This window comes from Paramisgurnus dabryanus, chromosome 13 (assembly GCF_030506205.2).
Source record: "Paramisgurnus dabryanus chromosome 13, PD_genome_1.1, whole genome shotgun sequence".
NCBI lineage: Eukaryota > Metazoa > Chordata > Actinopteri > Cypriniformes > Cobitidae > Paramisgurnus > Paramisgurnus dabryanus.
This window is the reverse complement of record NC_133349.1, coordinates 7,787,262-7,809,123: the sequence shown is the minus strand read 5'-3', so window position 1 is coordinate 7,809,123 and position 21,862 is coordinate 7,787,262. Positions and strand designations below refer to the sequence as shown.

Below are 21,862 nucleotides of genomic sequence, written 5' to 3'. Positions count from 1 at the left end.
ACACATCCAGGGGGATTTAAAAAAAATTTCAAATCATCATTACATCTCACATTATTTTAATAATTTTGACAACTGCGTTATTTCAGCGTTAGCTCAAAATAGGAATGAACCTATTGGGTTGTAATTTAACCTATGCTGGGTTATTTTAAACCATTGGGGATCAAATATAAAAAATTTTGAGGGGTAAAATTAACCCAAAAGCTGTCCCCTTATGGTTTTAATAGTGTAACAGTGTTCCTTCCTTCGGAATGCTGGGTTATGCAGGCTGCGAACTACATCAAGACTACTACAATTACTTTTTCCAAAGTATGTATTTGTATGGTGCAGTTGGGGCCAATAACTTTTCCTGATTATTGCCATTTATGGCGTTTGAGAACCTGTCAGCCCAGGTAAAAATGAAGGATACTTGAATGTACTAAAAAATACATAAATACTTTAGCAATTGAAGTACATCTTACTTGATCTTAAGTACTAAAGACCAATTATTTGTATATTAAGTACAAAACTAGCGTGTGAAAAAAGTACATTTGCTAATGGTAACAAAGTGTATTTTAGTGCACTTACAGCTGGGAGGTAATATCTCACCATGTAAATTAAATGGACACTCCACTTTTTGAAAATATGCTAATTTTCCAGCTCCCCTAGAGTTAAACATTTTATTTTTACCTTTTTGGAATCCATTCAGCTGATCTCCGGGTCTGGCGCTAGCACTTTTAGCATAGCTTAGCACAATCCATTGAATCTGATTAGACCATTAGCATCGCGCTCAAAAATAACCAAAGAGTTTCGATATTTTTCCTATTTAAAACTTGACTCTTCTGTAGTTACATTGTGTACTAAGACCAACAGGAAAATTAAAAGGTGTGATTTTCTAGGCAGATATGGCTAGGAACTATACTCTCAAACTGGCGTAATAATCAAGGACTTTGCTGATGTAACATGGCTGCAGCAGGGCGTAATGATATTACACACTGCCCGAAAATAGTCCCCTGTCATTGAAAGTTACTAAGGGGACTATTTTCGGCTGCGTAATATCATTGTGCCTCCTGCAGCCATGTTACGGCAGCAAAGTCCTTGATTATTATGCCCGAATGAGAGTATAGTCCTAGCCATATCTGCCTAGAAAACGGCAACTTTTAATTTTCTGTCGGTCTTCGTAGATGATGAAACTACAGAAGAGTCAAGTTTTAAATAGTAAAAATATCCAAACACTTTGGTTATTTTTTAAGCGCGATGCTAATGGTCTAATCAGATTCAATTCAGTGTGCTAAGCTATGCTAAAAGTGGTAGCGCCAGACCCGGAGATCAGCTGAAGGGATACCAAAACGGTAAAATTCCAAAAAAATTTAAAGCCAATTATTCAACCATTAATATTTGCACGGTGACATTATTTACAGTAATTAAACCCACTGTATTATAGTACCTTTTACTCTAAAATAGATTTTCTCAGCAAATAAAGTGAATTACAAAATGACAACTAAAATATTCAATGTGTTACCTAAAAACAAATCGTATGAAAAGAGATTAATTTTCATTTGGCTGCATACGGTATATACTTATACAAACTAAACTATAACCGACACAGATACGCAGTCGTACAAAAACAAAAACCCACTTTATTTGACAGTGTTCAGGTCTCAGTATCAATGTGCCGGGTAAAAATCAAGAGAAAGCTACAAACATCCAAGAACAGAGATAACTGAGTCTACACAAACTTTATTTTCTTAAAAATACATTACCATAAAATAAAAAGCAATAAAAGATATATATTGGGGATGGGAGGGCAGGGAATCACCCCTATCTCCTGTGATATACAGCCTGGAATATTTTGGAAGAGGAAAATCTGTGTCTGTGTATGTGTGTGTGTGCGGGCACGTGTAGTGTGGCGGGGTGGGCCGTGATGAAGAAGGGCTTGGTTCACCTGAGGAGGAAGAGGACGACAGCCTCCACACAGCAGTAATGCAGCAGTCACATGGGCACACACAAAAGAGAGATAACAGCCGTAGAAAGAAAAAGAAAAAGAAAGAGAAAAGAGGTAGTAAAGTGAGAGAGGTAGAGCGAGGCAGGGCAGCTATTCGGTTAGCACCTAAGGGAGGAGCACAAAGGGCCATCTACACCTAAAACAAGCGAAGTTCCTTCCTCCACCATTTCAGTGTGATACCTTTTCACCAACGAATGAAGTTTGCCATATGGTGCGTTCTTGTATGAAGCCAAAAAAAGGTTTGTGTGTGCGGGTACATCTCTAAAATCATAAGTTTGGTGTGTCTGCTCTTTTAGGGAAATACAGTGCTCGGGACTGGGTGAGCGGTGTAACGGCACAGTGAGGCTAACCAAGCCAAAGACCGTAAAGCAAGTCCGAGCAACGCAGTTAAACGCACACATGGAAAGCGATTGGACTGGCGAGGTAGATTCTTAGCAAGAAGAGGGTGCAAATTTAAAAGGAAGCTCTAGAAAGCCGCTGGGAACCTGTTGAAATGAATACTGCACCATAAACGCGAGGCGGTGGCGAGATCTGGTTCTTTGCGCATCACAGACCTGTGGCGAGGAACGGCTGCCGGACGGCTCTTAACTACAGTGTGTTCTCAAAGAGGGAGCTAGACCACTAAAATCACAGCAGGGCTGGTCTCAGATGGTTTAGCTTACATGAATTAGCACAATATACACATATTATTCTATCAGTCACATTACAAGGAGGAGCCGGACGGCGGCAACAAAATCCTCAAACACAGGAGCCTGTTAGCGTTAGCAGCAGAACGGTCTACGAGATCACAGAAAGAAACAGTATCCAATGCTAATACTAGCCAAGAAATCCAGAAACAACGGCACTCCTGGACTTTGCGCCCTGAGCGTGTGAGAACAACTAAGAGAGGCGAGTGCTTAGCCGGGGAAAAGGAAGCTTTAGAGATGACCCACCCATTAGCAAGGCAATCGACAGGGGGAGATAACAGCAGGTCTGTGTGTCACGTTTTTTTTTTCGATTTAAACAGTAAAAGTTGAATGCTCGATTGAATGCGTGTGTCTGTGTACGTGTGTGAGGATGGGGGAATATTTTAGTTTTCAGCAGCTCGAGAAGTGGGTGCAGATGCAGGAGGTCCCACTGGGACAGGAGGCATCCCTTCAGGCTGTGCAGGGTGAGGAGGTGGAGGACCTAGGTCTGTAGGGAGTGCAACAGAATGTGGTTTCAATAGGCTATAAAACAAAACAAAAAATAGTTTGGATAACGAAACTGAAAGCATACTCACACATGCCGTTGGGTGGTCCGGGGTGTCGAGGTCCCATCATGGGAGGCATGCCACCCTGTGGGGGGCCAATTGGAGGAGGTCCAGGCATCATCCGGCCTGGCATGGGCTGACCAGGTCCAACCATTGGTCCTGCATAAAGCAACAGGAGACATGTATTGACGTGAAAGGCCCAACACCCAAAACGAACATTCGCCAAGCTTTTCAGAAGTGCTGACCTGTCTGAGGGCCGTGATGGGGACCCATGGGGTGGTGCATGGGGGGATATCCGGGACCGGGGTGCCCAGGATGTCCTGGGTGCATGCCCGTAGGTGGGCCGTGTGGGGGAGGTCCGTGATGCCCTCCTGCGTTCTGCTGCGCGGCTGCGGCCGCCTGCTGTTCCATCTGCTGACGAGCCTTCATCTCGGCATACTTCAGCTGCTCCATGTGGAACGCCTGTCGCTCGGTCAGGAGCTGCTGTCTCTGGAGCTCCAGCTAAAGACGGAAAGATCAAACTTGAGTTTAAAAGCCAGATCGTGATGGAACGTGACATTAAAATATTTGATTGGACTGCATACAAAGCTATTGACTCTAGTCAACATCTGGATATTTACATTGGATGCTACAGTAATGAAAAAACTCAGGAAATGCATGGAGCAAACAGCTAATAGTCTAACAGCTTAAAATCAGAGGGACATTCAGTGAATTTGTGGACACTGGAAGAAAATAAAAATGCCACTGTGCTTGGCTATACAGAGACACGTCCTTCATGCACTATGAGGCTGTTTACACTTGGCATTAACATGCGTTTTCGCCGATCGGATCACAAGTGGACGACGTTAATGCCAGGTGTAAACTGTGTTCAAAACGTTTTGAACGCGTCCACTTTCGACCACTTTCAACCACATCCAGAGGTAGTCGAAACCACTTTCGATTGGATCGCTTTGAAGTTGCGGAACGCAAATGTGGTTGAATGTGTTCGAACAGCCACACGCGACCGCCTTCTCTCCGCCCATTTATCTAATCTGAGGTATTAAACACAAGTTTTACGTCTTTTTTTGACTTCTGGCGTTAACATACGGTGAACAGCGCTATTTTTAGCCTTTCATTGATAAAACTACTGCAGGTGTTCTCCGTAGTTTCGTTTTGAAAGCGTGAAAGTTGCGCGATCCTATTTCATCAATTGCGCTGAAAATTCAGAGAAAGCTCCAACATATAAACGTACAAAACACTGTGCAGCATGTATACTTGCTAAACAAGCAGCGGACTCCGACATAAAATTAGTTTGCGTCCATATAAACTCATAATTACTCCCGCTCGCGTTTGAATGACAGCAGAGAGATTCGCCCACCTTCTCACGGACCATCCCCTCACAGTATTCAGGACAGAAGCGGTCGAAAGTGGACAAAAGAGACCGATTTAAATACCAGGTGTAAACGTAATGTGTCTCTCTCGTCCACTTGTGATCCGATCGATGAAATCACATCTTACTACCAAGTGTAAACAGCCCCTATTTATTGTGGTTAAATTGGGTTACTATATTTGCTTAAGCATTCTGTGGGGCTCTTGGGTGTTTTGCGGAGAACGCCCCTGGTGTGCAGAGACAAGACTGCAGGATACAAATAAAATTCAGATGCTATTTTCGCACCAATTAATTTTATGTGTACGATTTTCACTAACTCTGATTAAATGGCAATAAAAATCATCTTTTTCCCAGAATGCTCTTTACTGTCACTATTAAAACTGCATCACAAAACAATGAGGGTGTAACTCACAACTAATTAGCAGCTTCTGCACCACTGCTTGACACAGAAAGACAATTTATTGGCAGTATTGTTTAAAGAAAAAAAAGGTTTTATTTTACGACCATTTAGATTTCTTTCAACTGATATTTGTGCCGTATTCACGACAATCAAGTCTCTTAAAAAAAAAGAATTTGATATTAGAGCAAAAATGACTTGTTCAAAAAAGCTTTCTCACCGCTTCCTTCTCACGGTCCATGATGGTCTCCAGCTCCTCAAAGTGTCGGAGTTTGATCTCCAGCTTCTTCATCTGAGTCTCTACCAGCAGGGCCACGAGAGACTTGATCTTCCTCTCCTCCACTGCAGCCAAGTGCTGAGACACAGAGAGACGATGAATGAAATTAACTTGACTGTCATGATAAAAAATTATAGACTGAAACCAGCAGCATAAAGCTCGCAAATCAAAAAATTTCCTCCGGCAGTCCGAGGTGCTCTCGGATTAAATGCTGTACCTTTGCTTTGGTTGCAGCAGATGCCAGGGCAGCTGCAGCAGCGGTGGCGATGTTGCCCTCTCCGATATCCAGCTCCAGCTTCTTTCTTTCCTCCTGCTCCTGCTCGTCTTCTTCATCCTTTCCTTCCTCTGTGGTCTCCATGGCCTCCTCTTTGTCTTTTTCTAAAATGGCAGTCATTTAAAAAGTCACCTTCCACACAATGCAATTTTATTTAAGCCAGGCTTTTTTATATTGAGTATGTACTGTTCATTACATGTCAATGTGACATTTTGTTTATCAGGTCTTAAAGGGATGTTCATCTGTTTTCTAGACATGACAAACTAAGCAGCAGACGAGCCTATTGGCGCTTTTCCATTGCATAGTACCTCACGGTTTGGTTTGGGTCAGCTTACTTTTGGGGGCTTTTCCACTGGATACTTTGAGTACCTCCTCGGTTCCAAATGACCCAAGCTGATACCAAAACGTGACGTGAAAACACTGTAGATCACTGATTGGTCTGAGAGAATCGTCACTACCAGCGTCATTGCTATAATTTAATAGTTTAGCTTTACCTTCATGCTAGCTCGCGCTGTCTCGAGGAAACATGTTGTCATCTGTGCTCTGCTGTAAGTTCCCAAACTCCCTTTTAGCGATGAAAAACATCCACAGGTTGTGAATCAGGAACACCATAACAGTGTTTTCCCAGACTTGCAGTTTGTGGTGGCACATTCGCGACGCGCACGTCCGCATATATGCTTAAATGCAACTTCAATGAGGCTTAGTGGAGCGCGTCGACTGACGCCACGGGTGTTTGTACAGAAACTGTCATGTAAGACAGAGGTAGTGATAAACGTGATCTATTTGTGGTGGTCAACATTAATTTTGTGGTGGACTGAAAGAATAAATGAATGTATGGGAATGTACAACGACACTCTCATGATGTCACAGCATTAGGCAGCGCAAATATAACGACACGCCTATAATCCCTCTCACTTCCAAGTGTTACTAAACTCGATGAAAAAGCCAACCAAGCCAAAGTGAGGTGAGCTGACCCAATCTGACCCAAACCAAACCGTGGGGTACTATGCAATGGAAAGCACCAAATGAGAATCCAGAACTGATTTGGCTGCCAGTATCTGTACCTGCTGTCTTGGTTTCTCCCCCATCACTCTCTTCCTCATCCTGCGGCTCAGTCTTTTCTGTTGTTTCTTTCTTTTCATTTTCTCCCTCTGCTGGCTTCTCTTCAGACTCGCTAGGTTTCTCGACTTCATCTTTAGACTCCGTCTAAATCAGAAATCAAACGTTTAGGTGACTGTATAACAAGAAGCACAGTATCCTAGAATTTGGCTGCTAAGTCCAAAGCTGACCTTTTCGGGTTGCTGGGAGTCCGAGTCTGTTTCCGTCTTCTCAGTCTCTGTTGTCTCTGTAAAGAAAATAAAATCATTATTAAAATACATTTCAAATGGTGGAAAGCACCACACATATGAAATCAGGAAAGTGTAAAATAAGTTCAGCAACAATGCAAGTAAAGCATAAATAAAGAAATATAGGGGTGGTTTCCCAGACAGGGACTATACTAGTCCTAGACTAAAATAAATGAAAGAGCTGTCCAAACTATAAACAACTTGCACTGACATATCTTTAAATACATCAGTGCCCTTTGTTTCACTTAAAAACGCATACAAGTAATTAGTGATGCACCGATGTATCGGCCATCGATATTTATCGGCCGATTTTTTATGAATTTGAAACCATCGGCATATCGGCAATAGCACAAGAAAGGCCGATACCGATTGTTTATTAATTAACTGCATAAAGAAATCCATTCTATGTAAAAAAAATTGTTAATGTTGTTAATAAAATAAATGCTGAATAGCAAAAACCACCTTTGAAGGTTGTCATGCTGTCTTATTATATTTGTTTTAGCTTAATTTGTGCCTCTCTTAGTATGTTGGTCAGTTGAATGTTAATCAGATCCAATCCATGTTCAGTAAAAATAATTTGATGCAGAAATAAACTAGCTAATAGACCAACTGTATAGTATTGTATACAAGTGTTTAATATCGGCATCGGCCAGAAGTTGTCTGTTTAAATCGGTATCGGCCCAAAAAATCCTATCGGTGCATCCCTACAAGTAATGTTTTTTTAGGAAGGCATATTTGTTAGACCTAGTTATATTTCCTAATCAAACTAAGGCCTAGTCCTGATTTAAGCTAATCCCTGACCGGGAAACCACCCCATAAACAATAAAAATTTTCAGTCATTTCAGTCGAAAACAACTGATTGACAGGGAATAAAATCAGATTTCGAGCCCGTAAAGTTAATGGTGCTATGATGAGCTTCGGGCATACAGGGGTCAACTATCAGCGAGCGATCATAGCTACGCATAAGAACACACTGTGCCAGGCCTACGTCGCCCGAATACGCTGAACTATAAAGCACCTGACAGTGCACACAACAAAGGAAAACCGCCAGCCATTAGATAAGAAACCACAGCATGACATAGTGGAACGTGACGACCTTACGAACAAACAGAGCATTGTGACTAAATAAGGAAAATAGACGCATATGAAAAAAGAAATGGAAGCTTAAGTGTGCCGTTTTGTGAGCTTGTAGTGATAAGGGGTGTGTGTGTAGCAAAGCCAATGCTGGCACACAGTGTCACACTAGGTCAAACTTAACTGACCCAGTTTCAACCCCTCCCAAGTCTGCGCCCCATCTGCCAGCGCTGCATTGAGCCATGGGCAACCATTGTATTCAGATGCACAAATATAACACGAAATGTGTTTATACATAAAACTATCCAGGTGTGTGCATGGGATAAAGCTTTCCACCAGCACATATCCTTCATTTGTCTCAATCCTATATCTCCATTACGACATACCCATTCATGTCTGATCAGGGTCAATGAGTTCTTCACAAACCCTGTTGTATCTGCTGGTGCACAAATGTACCGATTTGATGCCACCTGGTGGCAGTGGATAAAATGACACGATGCTGCCACACTGACTTCAGCCTAATATTCTTCAATTCTGCTTGTATTGAACAAAATTATGATATGACTATTAATGATGGCCCTAAAATCAGGGTTCCCACACCTTAGTTAACTTCAAATTCAAGGACCTTTCAATGACTTTCCAGGTCCAATACCCTCAAATTCAAGGACTTAATGTGGGGACACATTTCAAGTGAGAGCGAGGTTACATTGTGTTACCTTTTAAGATACATTGTTACAGTTCCCTTTCGAGGGAACTCGCGCTGCGTCACTGTGGTGACACTTTGGGGACGCCTCCAGGGGTAAGTGCGTCTGAATGTGTATATCAAAATCAACCATTGGTGAGGCTAAACGACAAAGACAGGGTGACACGGGAGCCAGGAAGTATATCGCTATCTGAAATATTGCCAAAGATGGCGTTATAGGGACGCAGGAAGTATGGCAAGGGTGACGTAGCGTCTTGTTCCCTTCTCAGGGAACAACAGTTACATACGTAACCCGAGACGTTTTCATGTGTCAAACACAACTATGCAAAAAAGCATTTTGGTATGAATCAACATTCACATACAGAAGATAAAAGCATTTAAACGGAACAGTTTAGCACGTGTGCTTAAAAAGTCTAGAATTTTTATATTATCATCCTACACTACACAGGGAATAATATGGATTTTATTTTTCAGAAAACTTCTTGCATAAAATATATTCAAGCACTTTCAATGACCTGTATCTATGCATGTTTATTTGCAAAAACTTCCCAGGGCCTTGAATTTTTCCCCCAGATTTACAAACTTTCAAGGACCCGTGTAAAATCTATACCCAGACTTTAATATTGGAAAGTAGTAACCTGTCTTTTCGGGCTCATCAGGGGCGGTGCCAGCAATACCACTGCTCTCAAGACCAAACGAGGGGTCCACTTTTCCCGTGCTGCGTGCTGCCTCCTGGACTTTCTTCACGTGAGCCTCAACCAGCTCCATTGGCACCTCCTCACGTACACGTGAGAACTCCTCTGCAAACACAATAGCCAAGATTAACATTAAAACACATTTAGAAATGCGACATACAGTGCATTACAAGGTATACACTGCGACATCTGGGATCAAACCCGTGACCTTTTGCACAGATAACGAATAATATAGTGCTTTTACCCAATGATTGCTGTCATCTGCTATGAGCACCAATAGAAAGCTTAAGTGTTTATGAAAGGGTCAAAAACAAGACACACATACCTAGAGCTGCTTTGGCAGCAGCTGCTGCCACACGCGGGTCCACCACAGAGGCGAGGAATGCAACGGTGCTCATGACAGGATTTCCCGATTGGCTGAAAGGAATTGGTTGGTAGGCCAGAGGGCCTAGTGATGCCTCCGAACTCTCCAGGTATGGATCTTCTATTGGCAGCCGCAGGAAGTGCAAGATGCATTCGTCCTGCGTGCGGCTGCCAACGTGCTCCGAAACCTTATTCCAGTCATCTTTGTACATCTCCAGAGCCTGGAAACACAAAGAGAGGTTTAATATTAGAAAATTGTACAAAGAAAGAAAGATAAAAAGATGGTGGTGCCACACATTTGATCTTACCTCTAGCAAAAGCAAAGTTTCTTGCTCAGTCCACTCTCTGCCACCAGCAGTTCCCTTAACCTGTAAATAAAACATAGCAAATCACATCTTGAGCTATGAAATAGAGTAAATGTCACAGCAGCAACCATCAACAGGGGCCACTTGCCTTGGGGTTTTTCTTTGAGTATATATCTGCACGAAGACCAAAATTCTGCAGGTCGATTGGCTTCTCTTTGCCCTTTTCTGGGAAATTCATCATCTGTTGGGCAGGAGGAACCTGCAGAAAACACAGACTTTATGATATTGCACAATGGCACATGTAACATTGAGGTTTAAACATCAGTTTAGTACCAACATGAGAGAGAGTAAATTACAAAATTTTCATTTTTGGGTGAACTATCCATTTCATCAACTGACAGGACCATAAGATGCTTTGGATGGTCATTCAGCCTCACCTGCGGGGGGCGGTGGTGCAGCGGTACCAAACCAGAGGGAGTATCAGCTAGCACAGTGAAATGTGGGGTTGGTGGTGGGCCCATAGGGAGGGGTCTACTCTCTGCATCAACCTGGTAGTTCACCAATCCCCACTGCTCCAGGAAGGCATGAGCCCTGGGAGAAACAGACCGGTAAATACCACAAACCTAAACAACCAGCACAACAGACCACGAATGCGAATTCTCACCTCATGACCGCGCAAACATCTCCAGTGAGGTTCCTCCTGCAGGAGGTGGAGGTCAGGTACTCCTGAGGATTCAGCCGGTACGTGTCAATCATGAAGTTACGATAGGCAAGATATCTAATGAAAATTTGAAAAATAAAGAAATAACAGTCAGGGCGGTTATAAACATTCATGAGTATAAAACTGGGTCATCATGGGCTATTTAATGTGGTACTCATATAAAGTCACACTTATGTTTTGAGGAAAGTTTAAAGAAGCAGTGAATTAAGGAATACATTTTAACTTGAGCTTTTGTTATGTATGATATATGATGTCGTACTTGAACATCCTGTAAGCTTTAGAACTGAAAAAAGTCCTTGTTACTGAAATATGAACGGTTATTGACACTAAACTCATAAAACACCAGGTTCTGGAATGTACCTAGTTATGAAATAGTAGGCGATTTTTTAAACACCGCCTCCACATAACTTTTACTTTGGTAGCCCAGTCTACTGGTTCATGCAAACCAAATAGCGCCTAAACAACAAACATGCCGTTGAAGACTGTAAAAAAATTTCACAGTGCCTGGTTGTGGAAGAACACAGTCGCTACATAACCTTCCCTCGGAACCTAATATTAGGGAATGCATGGTTAAGGTTTATTTTTAAAGAAGTTCCAGCTCACGTGGGTAAAACATTGAGTGAATAAGTCACAGAAAGACTCTATAGGTGGCGCAGAGAGACCAACATCCATAGCCAACAGCCACCAAACGCCACCAGTAGAAGAGATCGCCTCAAACTTAAAGCGCGCTTCCTGCTTTGGCATTCACGCTAATAGTGTTGTAAATAACGTTCAGTTTCTTGCAAAAACTGATTGATTTGCTTCACAAGACGTCAATATGTCACACGGAGTTATGGGGGATTACTTTTGTATTGGATATATATGCTTTAGCTCTTAGAGTGTGCGGATCGGTTGACTTGCATGACGAAGCACTGGGGTTTCTGCAAAATATCTTCTTTTTTTGTTCTGCTGATGAAAAAACATATTGGATGGTGAAAGTGTTATAAATAAACTTGATTTTGAAAGTATGGTACCGTTTTAATACAGTTAGTTGAATTTTGTTTATTTATTTTCGTTTTTTTACTTAAATAGCCTACCCTTTACGTTGTCAGTATTTACTATGCTGCTAATTTCTGATACGGGAATGTTTGTTTGTTAGAAAAATGTTAGGCTACCTTATTAAAAGTATTGCTCTTGTGTTTTGTTTCACTAATGCAGTTCTCGCAGGACGCGTGACAGGCACGCCGCTTACGGCTTGCGCGGTTCTGTAGTATTTTTAAAGTTTATTAATTCTAAACGTGTCACATGTCCATATTGCACTACACTCCCTTGGGTCCGCAGCAACACATCCGCCACATAATAAAACTGTAGACAGACAGACACACACATACATACAGAGATTCCTGCCTTTATTAAAGAGAAAAATATGTTCAGCCCCTCCTTCCGAAGCTTCAAATATTCGATTTGATTTCTACTAGAGCTTCGAAGCTCAAAAAAATGGTTTTCGGAAGAGCCCTATCAGTGAGCCTTTGTTTAATTTACTGACACAGCCCAGTATGGTAAAATAATTATTACAATGTTTTCCTAATAACCCCCCCCCCCCACACACACACACACACACACACGTTTTCTGCATACTGACATGGTTCGAAATCTACATTAATTTGATTTTGTTTTACTGATGTAATAAAAATCACATATGTATAAGCAAGGAAAAAAAATTTTTCTTGGGGTGCATGCCCTACAAAATACATATTTGGACCTTGGCATTTATAAAATGTTTGCGAGTAAAATATTTTAGTACTATGTATCACTATTGCTTTGTTAGAGATTGCTTGATATGTCCTGGTTGTGTGTAACATCCGTGTCTAACCACAAAGTTAGTGATAAGGACTTACCACGTTGCCACACACTATGGCATCCTTGGCATTACGGTGTCTGTGGTCAAGACAGCTGTGGTTTTTGAAAACACAGTCAAGCGATTTCGATTCTCATGCACGCTTACAGTGTCATTTATGGTAATTTCTAGCTCCATCACATTTGAAGATTTGTTATTTGCTAGTTCACCCATACGCATTGTTATTTATGTGTATCATGTCGACTTAGAACATGAGTAAATAGAACATCATACGGCTTGAACATATACTGGTCAATCCCTCCATTTTCCACATTGGAAGTTTTCAAAACAATTCCCCATGTAATGACGGAGAAGTTGAGATAGTTTCTTTCTTTCCTTTTAAACACCATACCAGCTTCTGAGGCTATATTCATGGCGGGAATAAAGTGTAATTTAAAAAAGTGAGACTAGAAAAGAGGTTTAAAAACCTTAGAACTATGTTTGGATTCACTTGATTAAAAACTTTTTCAAAAGTATTAATAGAAGAAAAAGGTTTAGTTGAGCTAGTTTGCTACGAAAAACTTATCCAATCATAGCAGTGGGCATTAACTTCAAAAACTAGTGTATAAAATAGCCTATAACATATTGCTTTTAATGTTTTTGAATGTAAAAACCAAGCGAACGTAATAAGTAGACCTCAGACAACAGATTTACTGCACCTTTAGATCAAAAAGTATTAACTTACATCTCTGGAGTCTTAGATTTGTTTTTGCCGTTGAAGAATTCTGGCAGGGCACGTCTTTCAATTTCATGTATACTGCAAGAGAATATCAATAACTGCTTTAAAACATAGTCTTAACTAGTAAATAGATTTAAAATAAACATATTTAACTTCTGTAATGGGGATACGCAATAAAAATTAATTTAAGGAGGAACTTAATTTTGTCAGATTAGAACTGGATTGTTAGCTATGCTATTATTGGTGAATTTTACCTGTTGTAGTCGAACCAGGCGGCATAGCTGGGGATAACAATGTGATGGGTTTGCTCAGTCACGTTGTCCTCAGAGTCGATCAGACGATTGATCTCCATTTTGCCTTGTTCGTCATCCTCCTGTCACATATAAATTGCAAACAATCTTAACTCACTAGCAATGGTCTAAAATACATTTATATTTGCTTAGAGTATTTTACAAATAATGTATTGATTAAAGGCACAGGCTGTTTTTTCTCTTTTCTTTTAAACGCCATGTTATTGTCGAGAAATAGATGTATTTATATAAAATAAAAATAAAATAAGAAACTGTACCTTGCCACCAGATGCTACTGAATCCTCTTCCTGGTCATCTAAGACAAAAAGCAAATGTTTTTATTTACAGTGCCTTAAGCAATACATGTTACATTTATGTCAGCAATAAACAGTACAAAATAAATACCCAAATCTGTGACTGTTCCCCCTTTTACTGGTGTATTCTCATTGTCTTTTTTCTGATTGACTGCAGACAGAAAGACAAAAACGGTGATGTCAGAAACAATTTAAAAACATTTTAAAGCTTTTAGTGTCAAGTAGGACAAAGTATAAGTTGCCAGGTGCCCTTAAAAAGGCAAGCCGCTTCAGTTTTTTGCCCACCAAACGAATGGCATGTCATAGATAAGCAAATAAATAATGAAACACCAAGACACTATCATTTATCAGCAATCTCACTAGGGACAATAAAGCCCAACACTAATCCCTAATAAATAACAATGACTGACCATTTTTTGGCAATGCAACCTCCTCCATTCCTGGCACAGGGGAGGGATCTTCCAGGTCCTTCGTGAGGTCTTCATCTTGCTCGTCATCATTTTGATGTCCACGACGCCTCCACTGCCCAGGATTACTAATTTAAAAAAAAAGATAGTTGGCATCTAAAACTAATGAGGGCATACTTGGCCCTAAAACTTGAATCGAGTGATTATTTTTCAGATTAATCGACCAATCGGATAAAAACATAAATATTTACTCAATTAGATTTTAAATAAGGCACTAAATAAGGGTTTTCACATGTAGAAGTGTACTTTAAAAGTGCAAAAGCTACACACTACTACAGAGTTTTACTAATTTCCTGTCAGGGTTGCCAGATCCATGTAACAACCATCCCAATGGCCATTCAAAATTAGTTCAAAAGCATCAAATACCAACAACTAATAAACAAAATCCTTCCATCTCTGACCCGCAGAAAAACATCAACATGCAAAAACAGTTTAAAGGTTGCCAGAGGATCTGGCAACGCTGCCTTGCTTTAAACCAAGATGGTCGCACGGTGAGAAGCGCCTGATAAACGTGCAGCTCGCGTTTTATGAAGAAACCGTTAATGACTGAGCAGGCAGCTCGACAGCGGTGTTTTAACAGATACAGCAATACATTGGTCTTAGTAAGCAAACTTACCCTTTCTTTCCCTTCTTGCGAGATTCCGCAGGGGTGCTGGGTGGGGACGGAGAGCGTCTCCTCTTCTTACCACCAACCAGAGACTTGCGGTCCTTACGATCGGGTGTACGGGAAGACTGATCAGAACCATGGAGGGGTGAAGGATGAGAGAAAGAGCGAGAGAATGAGAGAATGGAACGAACTTACACACAAGGGGGAGGGGAGTGCTGAGGGAATATGCGGGAGGGTGAGGCACATGAGGGTGAGGTAGCAAGGAAAAGCTTGAGAGGATGACTGACAGACAATGACACTTCAATGACAATGACGAGACCTACCACTTCTTCCCCTGGGAAGATCCGCTGCCGGAAACTCAAGGACTTCTTGTTCTCATCCACTTCATAATCTTCCTCGTTCATCCACTCGTTGAAGGCATCTGTGTCCATGACCCACTTAGCATGCACCTAAGGGCATCAAACAGAATGTACAGAGCAAATTCTGGGATATTTAATCGCTTACAATACAAATAGCAAAAGTCACATTGTATGGTGTCTTTTAACTCAACAATGCAATGTTTACTGAAACAAGCTTCTCACCCGCCATGGTTTCTCAGAGCTCGGTGGATCCTCAACATCTGCATCAACATCACTTGTTGATACCCATGTGTCATAGCTGCAAGGATTATGTGAATAAATTAAATACAAAACACAGCACTTCACAAAATTTTGGTCTGCACAGTTATTATATGATTTTATACATTTACATTCATTCATTACTACTAACGTGCATTACTACTAACCTGTCAGGGTAATAACCCCAGTGAACCAACACCTGCTTGTCTTTGCGCATAACAGGACGCAGCCACTCCTCTTAAAGGGAGAGACGAAATTTACATGGTTAGGTGGTACATGAAATACCAAATATTAGATCAAATCAAAATAAAGAAGACAGTCATTGATATTCATATTAAGGAACTTTGCCAACCTTCTTCCTGCTGAGCTGGGGACGGGTAGATAATATGGGTGGCCTTTGACTTATCTTCAGTGATTGTTCCCTAAGGATGGGAATGAAACAAGACATTCAAAACCCGGATTGATAGACTGTAACTCTAACAAACCTGACTAAAATTATTTTACCTGATGCCTCTTGATGATGTCTTTAAGCTTAGTGGCTTGCTTTTGCTCCACATCAGACATGATGTACACAATAGGTCGAGTCAAACTGTTGTTCTGCAAAAAACAATGAGATATGAATTAAGTGCATGCAGAAACAGTCTGTATTTAACACATTAAGGCCTGTAATAAACACAAAAGGATCTCTACCTGAACAAGAGTCTTCTCAATAGTCATAAACATCTCCACATTTCTGTCCATTCTGGATGGGTTCTGCAGATCAAACCTCCTCCTGAAAGAACACAAAGGAATTTATATTACAGGTAACATTTTGGATTATTTTCCAATCCCAGTTTTCACCAATATCCTACTAAGATTCAACTCACCAGCCCTGCTCACTCTTGAACTTGTATGCCGACCCAAGAATGTGACAAAGAGCTCCACCAGGTTTGAAATCCAGAAAGCTCTTAGCCTAGAATGGCAATGAACAAAAAAGGCACATTTAATATGGAATAGTGACATGTATGTTACATAGTAAAACCACACAATCTCTGTTAATTTAGGCAGATGAACATATTTGTAACAGCATAACATACATGACGTGCTCACTTTGCGTCCAAATACCCACACTCGCAGTCTTGGCCACTCGAGAGCGCGTGCATGCGACAGGAAATAAGTGCGCAAGACTGTGTCTTATGTCTTAAAACTGGCAAAGTGCAGTGCCCTTAACCCACACTCGAATTCGGAGTGTTATTCAAGGCTAAGCATATCCCATCATGTTCTGGAAATAAATAGTGAGACTTTTACCCAAACCTCGCGAAATGTCACCAAAACATTTAATTGTAAGTTAATAAATGGATATTACAGATTTTGGTAGTAAAACTGAAAATGTTGCACATTTCATTGATGCAAACATTGTTATCTATTTTGTAAAACATTTGTTACTGCTTTTATCACATCATTAGAAACAACATTTAATTGTGTCGCTTATTCAGGGACTTCTGAATAAACAAGACCAATTTTGTGTTCGCAAACAGAGATGACGTTTTTTGTGGGCGGAGCCAAACTGGTTGCAGAAAGTGACTGCTCCGCAGTAGGGTTGTGAAGTGTTTAAGCATTAAACCGTGATTTTTATGGATCCGGTGTTCTGTCGAAGTCTGATTCCCCTATGTTTCCCTTTAGTGCAATGTTTCTTATAGCATTTTAATCACGTTAAGTTTATTTTTTAGATAGATAAAAAGTTGGCTTGGCTACTGATATGCATGTATGTAATGTATATGTATTGTTCTTTTTTGCTAAATCAATTATTTTTACAGTCTGAATTGCTAAAGTACATATAAAAGCAAGACTATCATGTATTATATATAATAGTGTTTATTAAATATTTCATAATTTTCCTGTTTTCTATTATTTCTTCCTTACATTTATCTTACGTGTTTGTTCTAAAACTATTATAAAAGTATTATGTTTAAACAAACATTAAAAAGGCCTGTTTATATATTAATAACACTTTACATCATGTGTGTGTGTGTGTGTGTGTGTGCTATATTTATATATTTATTAAGTATGTAAACATAATAATTTTAGAACAAACAGGAAGAAGACATAAGCTAAGATATAAGGAAATAAAAAGAAATAATAGAAAACTAAAAAAGTATGAAATATTTTTAAAAAATTGTGATATTATTGCTTTTTCAGTATAAAAAAACATTTATTCTGAATAAATTATAATTGTTACGTGATAAAAACGCTATAAGAAAAAGATGGAGGGAACAGACTTCGACAGAACAACGGACATCTTCTCTACTTATTTTCTATTCTAATTTTTAAAAGATTTCCAGATGATTTCCTCGCTCCATTCTGTCCGTTTAAGGGCTTATTGTAATCATAAACATCTACGTTTATCTTCAAATGATGTCTTCGACAATGGTATTTTACAAAAATGAAAGCCATCTTTTTTGGCATTCTTATTCTGACACTTAACAGCACAACAGGACATTTTCTAGTGAGTTATCTTGCTCTTTTCACTCGTGTCTAATTCATTTCCACTGTTTTTCTGCAACCGCATTGCGCGCGCAGCTTGCAGTGACGTAACTGTGACATCTACTCTAAATTGGTCTATAAACTTTAAAGCTGCATGCACAAAATTTTAGTTTACAGGTGCAAAGAAATCTGCTTCTGAAAGTTTCAGATAAGTGTTTAGCTAAGCAAATGTTAATTTCAGAGTATTTATGTGTTCACTTTATATAATAAACCTCAAACATATATTTTATATTTTTTGTTTTAGTGAAAACTGCTGCCACTACATGGATTGATTTTTTACACTTGCTAATGCCAAGTAACTTCAATCGGATGAATACTTCTACATGCACGCTTGGGATCTTCACACCCACTAGAACAGAACACTTGAGCAAAATACAGAAAATATGCCATGCAAGTAGTCAAGTACGCAAGCGTGGGTATTTGGAGGCATCCACTGACTTACTGGTAGCTTGGTAAGGGCAGGATTGCTGACTCTACGCCCAAATGCATCCTCTTGAAACTGCAGCAACTGTACCACCAACGCAGCCAAAGATTTGCACGTAGGAGAGTCGGTTTGGACATACTGCAAAATAAAACACACACTCAACAATAGCATCATCATCTATAACAGTCATTACAATCAAATCAAAATGATGGAAGTGATGCATAAGCCTCATCCACAAACTGCCAAGAGATCAATAACCCAACAAATATTATTAGCAAGCAAAATCTGCCTTGTTTAAAAATTATCCAGGACTAGCACGCAAATGTTTATTTAACCACGTGTATTTGTTTTGTTTTTGTTTGGCAGAAGACTACAGCATCAATAATAACACAAATATCGTTTTGGGAACATACTACGTAAATACCACTGTTTTCCTCATGCAAATTGGCAAAAATGTGTAAATGTAGTATATTATTATGGTAATCAGTCAGTATCTAACTTGTATAATTATGTAATTACCATAGTATTATAATTTGAGAACATTGTACGCTGTGCTGGGGAACAACTGTGTATTTTACAAGGGACACATCAGGGTTCACCTTACCTAAATTCTTACGACTGCTAGCTTGTAGACTATTCATTTTATTTAAATAGTGAAAACCCTGACAACATAGAGAACACACTAAGAGAACACACTAGATTTTGAGTTAACGTTAGCCTACATCATGGCAGCTCGCGCATCTCAATCACTACTAATGTTAGCATGATAGCTAACTGAACAGCCCAAAACATTGCCACTCAGATAATCCAAACAACCAAACTTTTCCGTAATAAGGCCAGCTTTGGGCCTACACGTTAACTTTACAACCAATTTGGTTAAACACTATCGGAAAATCGACTCCTAAGAGGAATAAACTATAAACAAGCGCGGGTACTGTTCCTTGTAGCCATTGTGTGATGCGCGCGCGCTCCCCCATTCAACCGACGCCGCACGAGCTGCAGACCTTTTTATAATGTTTCCCGATCCACAGCCGAACCGTCTCCAGTTGAGACACCGTTTCTGAACTCTCCCAATATTTGGAAGACGGTCCTCCGTCTTTCTTCCGTCCAATCGAAGATCCGGCGCCTGCTTGGCCGGCTGATGGTCCTCCGGATCCCGTTCCGCCCGCTGCAGTCGCCGCTGTCGCCATTGTTTCTTTATTAGCGAGACAGGCTAGACTGAGGAAAATGTTTTAAAACAACACTGCGCCTGCGCAACGGTCGACACTGGAGTCGTTGGCTGGAGGAAATCTCGCGATATGGCAAAGTGTTTAGAAACGAGACAAAAACGGATGCACGGTATTTCTCTTTTTCAAAATACATAAAGGGGTGTACAACTTCAACAGATTACTTCATTTTAATAAATTAATATTATATATAATATTGAAATAATTTTGTAAATAATGAATAAATTAAAATAGTAAAATATTAACATTTTAATAATTAATTAAAATCATTTTATTCAAAATTGCAAAACGTAAAGTTTAAAAAGTCATATTTAAATTAATTTAAATAAAATCTAAAATGAAGGACAGAATCAAAAAAGACCCCACCCATCCTCATGGTTTGTTTTCTCTGCTGCTCTCTTTACATTTAAAAAAAAAAAAACAATTTGAGTAAATTGCATGAATAAACACTAAGAGTGAAAGTCAATGATCACACAGACACACTGTCAACAGAATTTTCTTTGTCTGAATTTAATATATTCTATAGAATAGGCTCTCACTCCCTGGTGCCAGAAGTTTAAACCGAGAGCCCCATTTACAAGGTTGAGCACATATTTATAGTAAGATACTGAAAAACACAGTCATCCCATCTCTGCCCATGATCCAAAGATCTCATCTTAGTTCCAGCGTCACTTCGAAAATAAACCTTCAGTTTAATTTCAGTCAAATAGAAGAAATAATTTTGTTCTCAGTGAAACTCTACCGTTTACTGAGTTTTTTCACTTGTTCATCATTTGTTACTTATCTCATTCACTAGCCCCCCTTTATCTTATCTGGTAAGACTTTTCATAATGTCCTAGTCTTTGGACTTTTTACTACTGAACCGATGTAAAGAACAGAAATCTTTCACTAGAACAGAAGAACAGGATTTTGCATTAAACAATTATAAGTTCATAAACTATAATAAAAATAAAAAATCTTCCACTACAAACATTAACAGAGACTTTGAATGTATTTAAACCACCAAATATTAAAATATAATTTGAACACAAAATTAATCCTCAACCTATGTCACATTGCTGTAATTTTGTAAAAACTATGCATAAATCTTAAAGAACGATTACAGGATGCCTTAAAAAGGTACTTGAATAAGGGCACTAAATCATGTTCACGCACATTTTCCTTCACTACTCCCTGCTCCCTATACTGTTTGACGTGTTTAGATAAAGCGGCTGATCAAACGACCTGACAAAGTTGCAATGTATTTATAGCTATAATGATTTTAAGACATAAACAGACTTTGCATGTATTTAAACCACCAAATATTAAAATATTATTTGAATCTTAATGAATCCTCAACCTATGTCACATTGCTGTAATATTGTAAAAACTATGCATAAATCTTAAAGTACAGATCAGTATTTTTTACCGGCATTTAGCAAATGCTTTAATCTAAACCAGGTCACAACAATAACACCTGGACTGATATGACAAGATTCAATGGACTGCTGGGAAATCATACATCTAATTTTTCAGAATGCACGGTGCGTTATCTTAAAGGGCACTAAATCATGTTCACACACATTTTCCTTCACTACTCTCTGCTTCATATACTGTTGCCAGTAAATAACATACATTTAAATCTACAGTAAGTTACTGGCAAACAGCTGCCCCTAATACTGTAATTTCTACAGAAATGTTTTACAGTGTATGTCAATTGTTCTTTTTTATACTAAACTCACATAACAATCCTCAATCCTATACATAACTGTAAAGTAAGTGGTTCTTATTGTTAATTTAGTCTTTTAGCAGATGCTTTAACCCAAAGCCACTTAAAAAGGGGAACATCAAAGTGAATAATCCTAGAAAGCATTAATATAAAAATTGCTATGATACAAGATTTCAACAATTGTTACAGCTACAGACTTTTTTATTTTTTTTATCATTTTACAGTTGATAAAGTTGACAGGTTCCTGGACAAGTTTATATATCTCAGATAACGTGTTAAGATAAAGCGGCTGATCAAGCGACCTGACAAAGTTGCAGTGTATTTATAGCTGGCCTGTTGTGTTTCTTGTAAATAACATAGTGAGGAGCACCTTTAACATTTTACTGCATATATCA

The 21,862-nt window shown here is 39.5% G+C and overlaps 1 protein-coding gene across 2 annotated transcripts; it reads right to left on the bottom strand.

Annotated features, from left to right (window-relative positions):
• Window positions 1–1,596: 1,596 nt before the first annotated feature.
• On the bottom strand, window positions 1,597–19,771 carry smarcc1a (SWI/SNF related BAF chromatin remodeling complex subunit C1a). 2 transcript variants are annotated; one of them, XM_065298629.2, is made up of 28 exons: window positions 19,538–19,771; window positions 18,552–18,671; window positions 16,453–16,538; window positions 16,277–16,358; window positions 16,091–16,183; window positions 15,939–16,008; window positions 15,754–15,823; window positions 15,551–15,626; window positions 15,293–15,418; window positions 14,979–15,094; window positions 14,306–14,430; window positions 13,987–14,046; window positions 13,860–13,897; window positions 13,546–13,664; window positions 13,298–13,369; window positions 10,680–10,793; window positions 10,453–10,606; window positions 10,164–10,274; window positions 10,019–10,078; window positions 9,673–9,931; window positions 9,291–9,452; window positions 6,819–6,874; window positions 6,594–6,735; window positions 5,473–5,633; window positions 5,199–5,333; window positions 3,458–3,713; window positions 3,243–3,371; window positions 1,597–3,154 (listed from the first exon to the last, which is right to left on the bottom strand). In XM_065298629.2, exons 1-28 carry the CDS (start codon window positions 19,721–19,723, stop codon window positions 3,051–3,053), a joined length of 3,282 nt encoding a protein of 1,093 aa, XP_065154701.1. In that variant the 5' UTR covers window positions 19,724–19,771; the 3' UTR covers window positions 1,597–3,050. The 2 variants fall into 2 exon arrangements, with proteins under 2 accessions (XP_065154701.1, XP_065154702.1); XM_065298630.2 differs by having other exon boundaries at window positions 14,979–15,070.
• Window positions 19,772–21,862: the final 2,091 nt, after the last annotated feature.

What these genes read in the sequence shown, in the direction of transcription:
- smarcc1a (XM_065298629.2), bottom strand. Translation starts at nt 19,723, where the DNA reads ATGGCGACAGCGGCGACTGCAGCGGGCGGAACGGGATCCGGAGGACCA. An exon ending in TGATGAGCCCGAAAAGACAG is followed by an intron (nt 6,875 to 9,290) that starts GTTACTACTTTC and finishes TTTTCTTTACAG; the next exon opens with AGACAACAGAGACTGAGAAG. An exon ending in CTGCTGCAACCAAAGCAAAG is followed by an intron (nt 5,334 to 5,472) that starts GTACAGCATTTA and finishes TCTGTGTCTCAG; the next exon opens with CACTTGGCTGCAGTGGAGGA.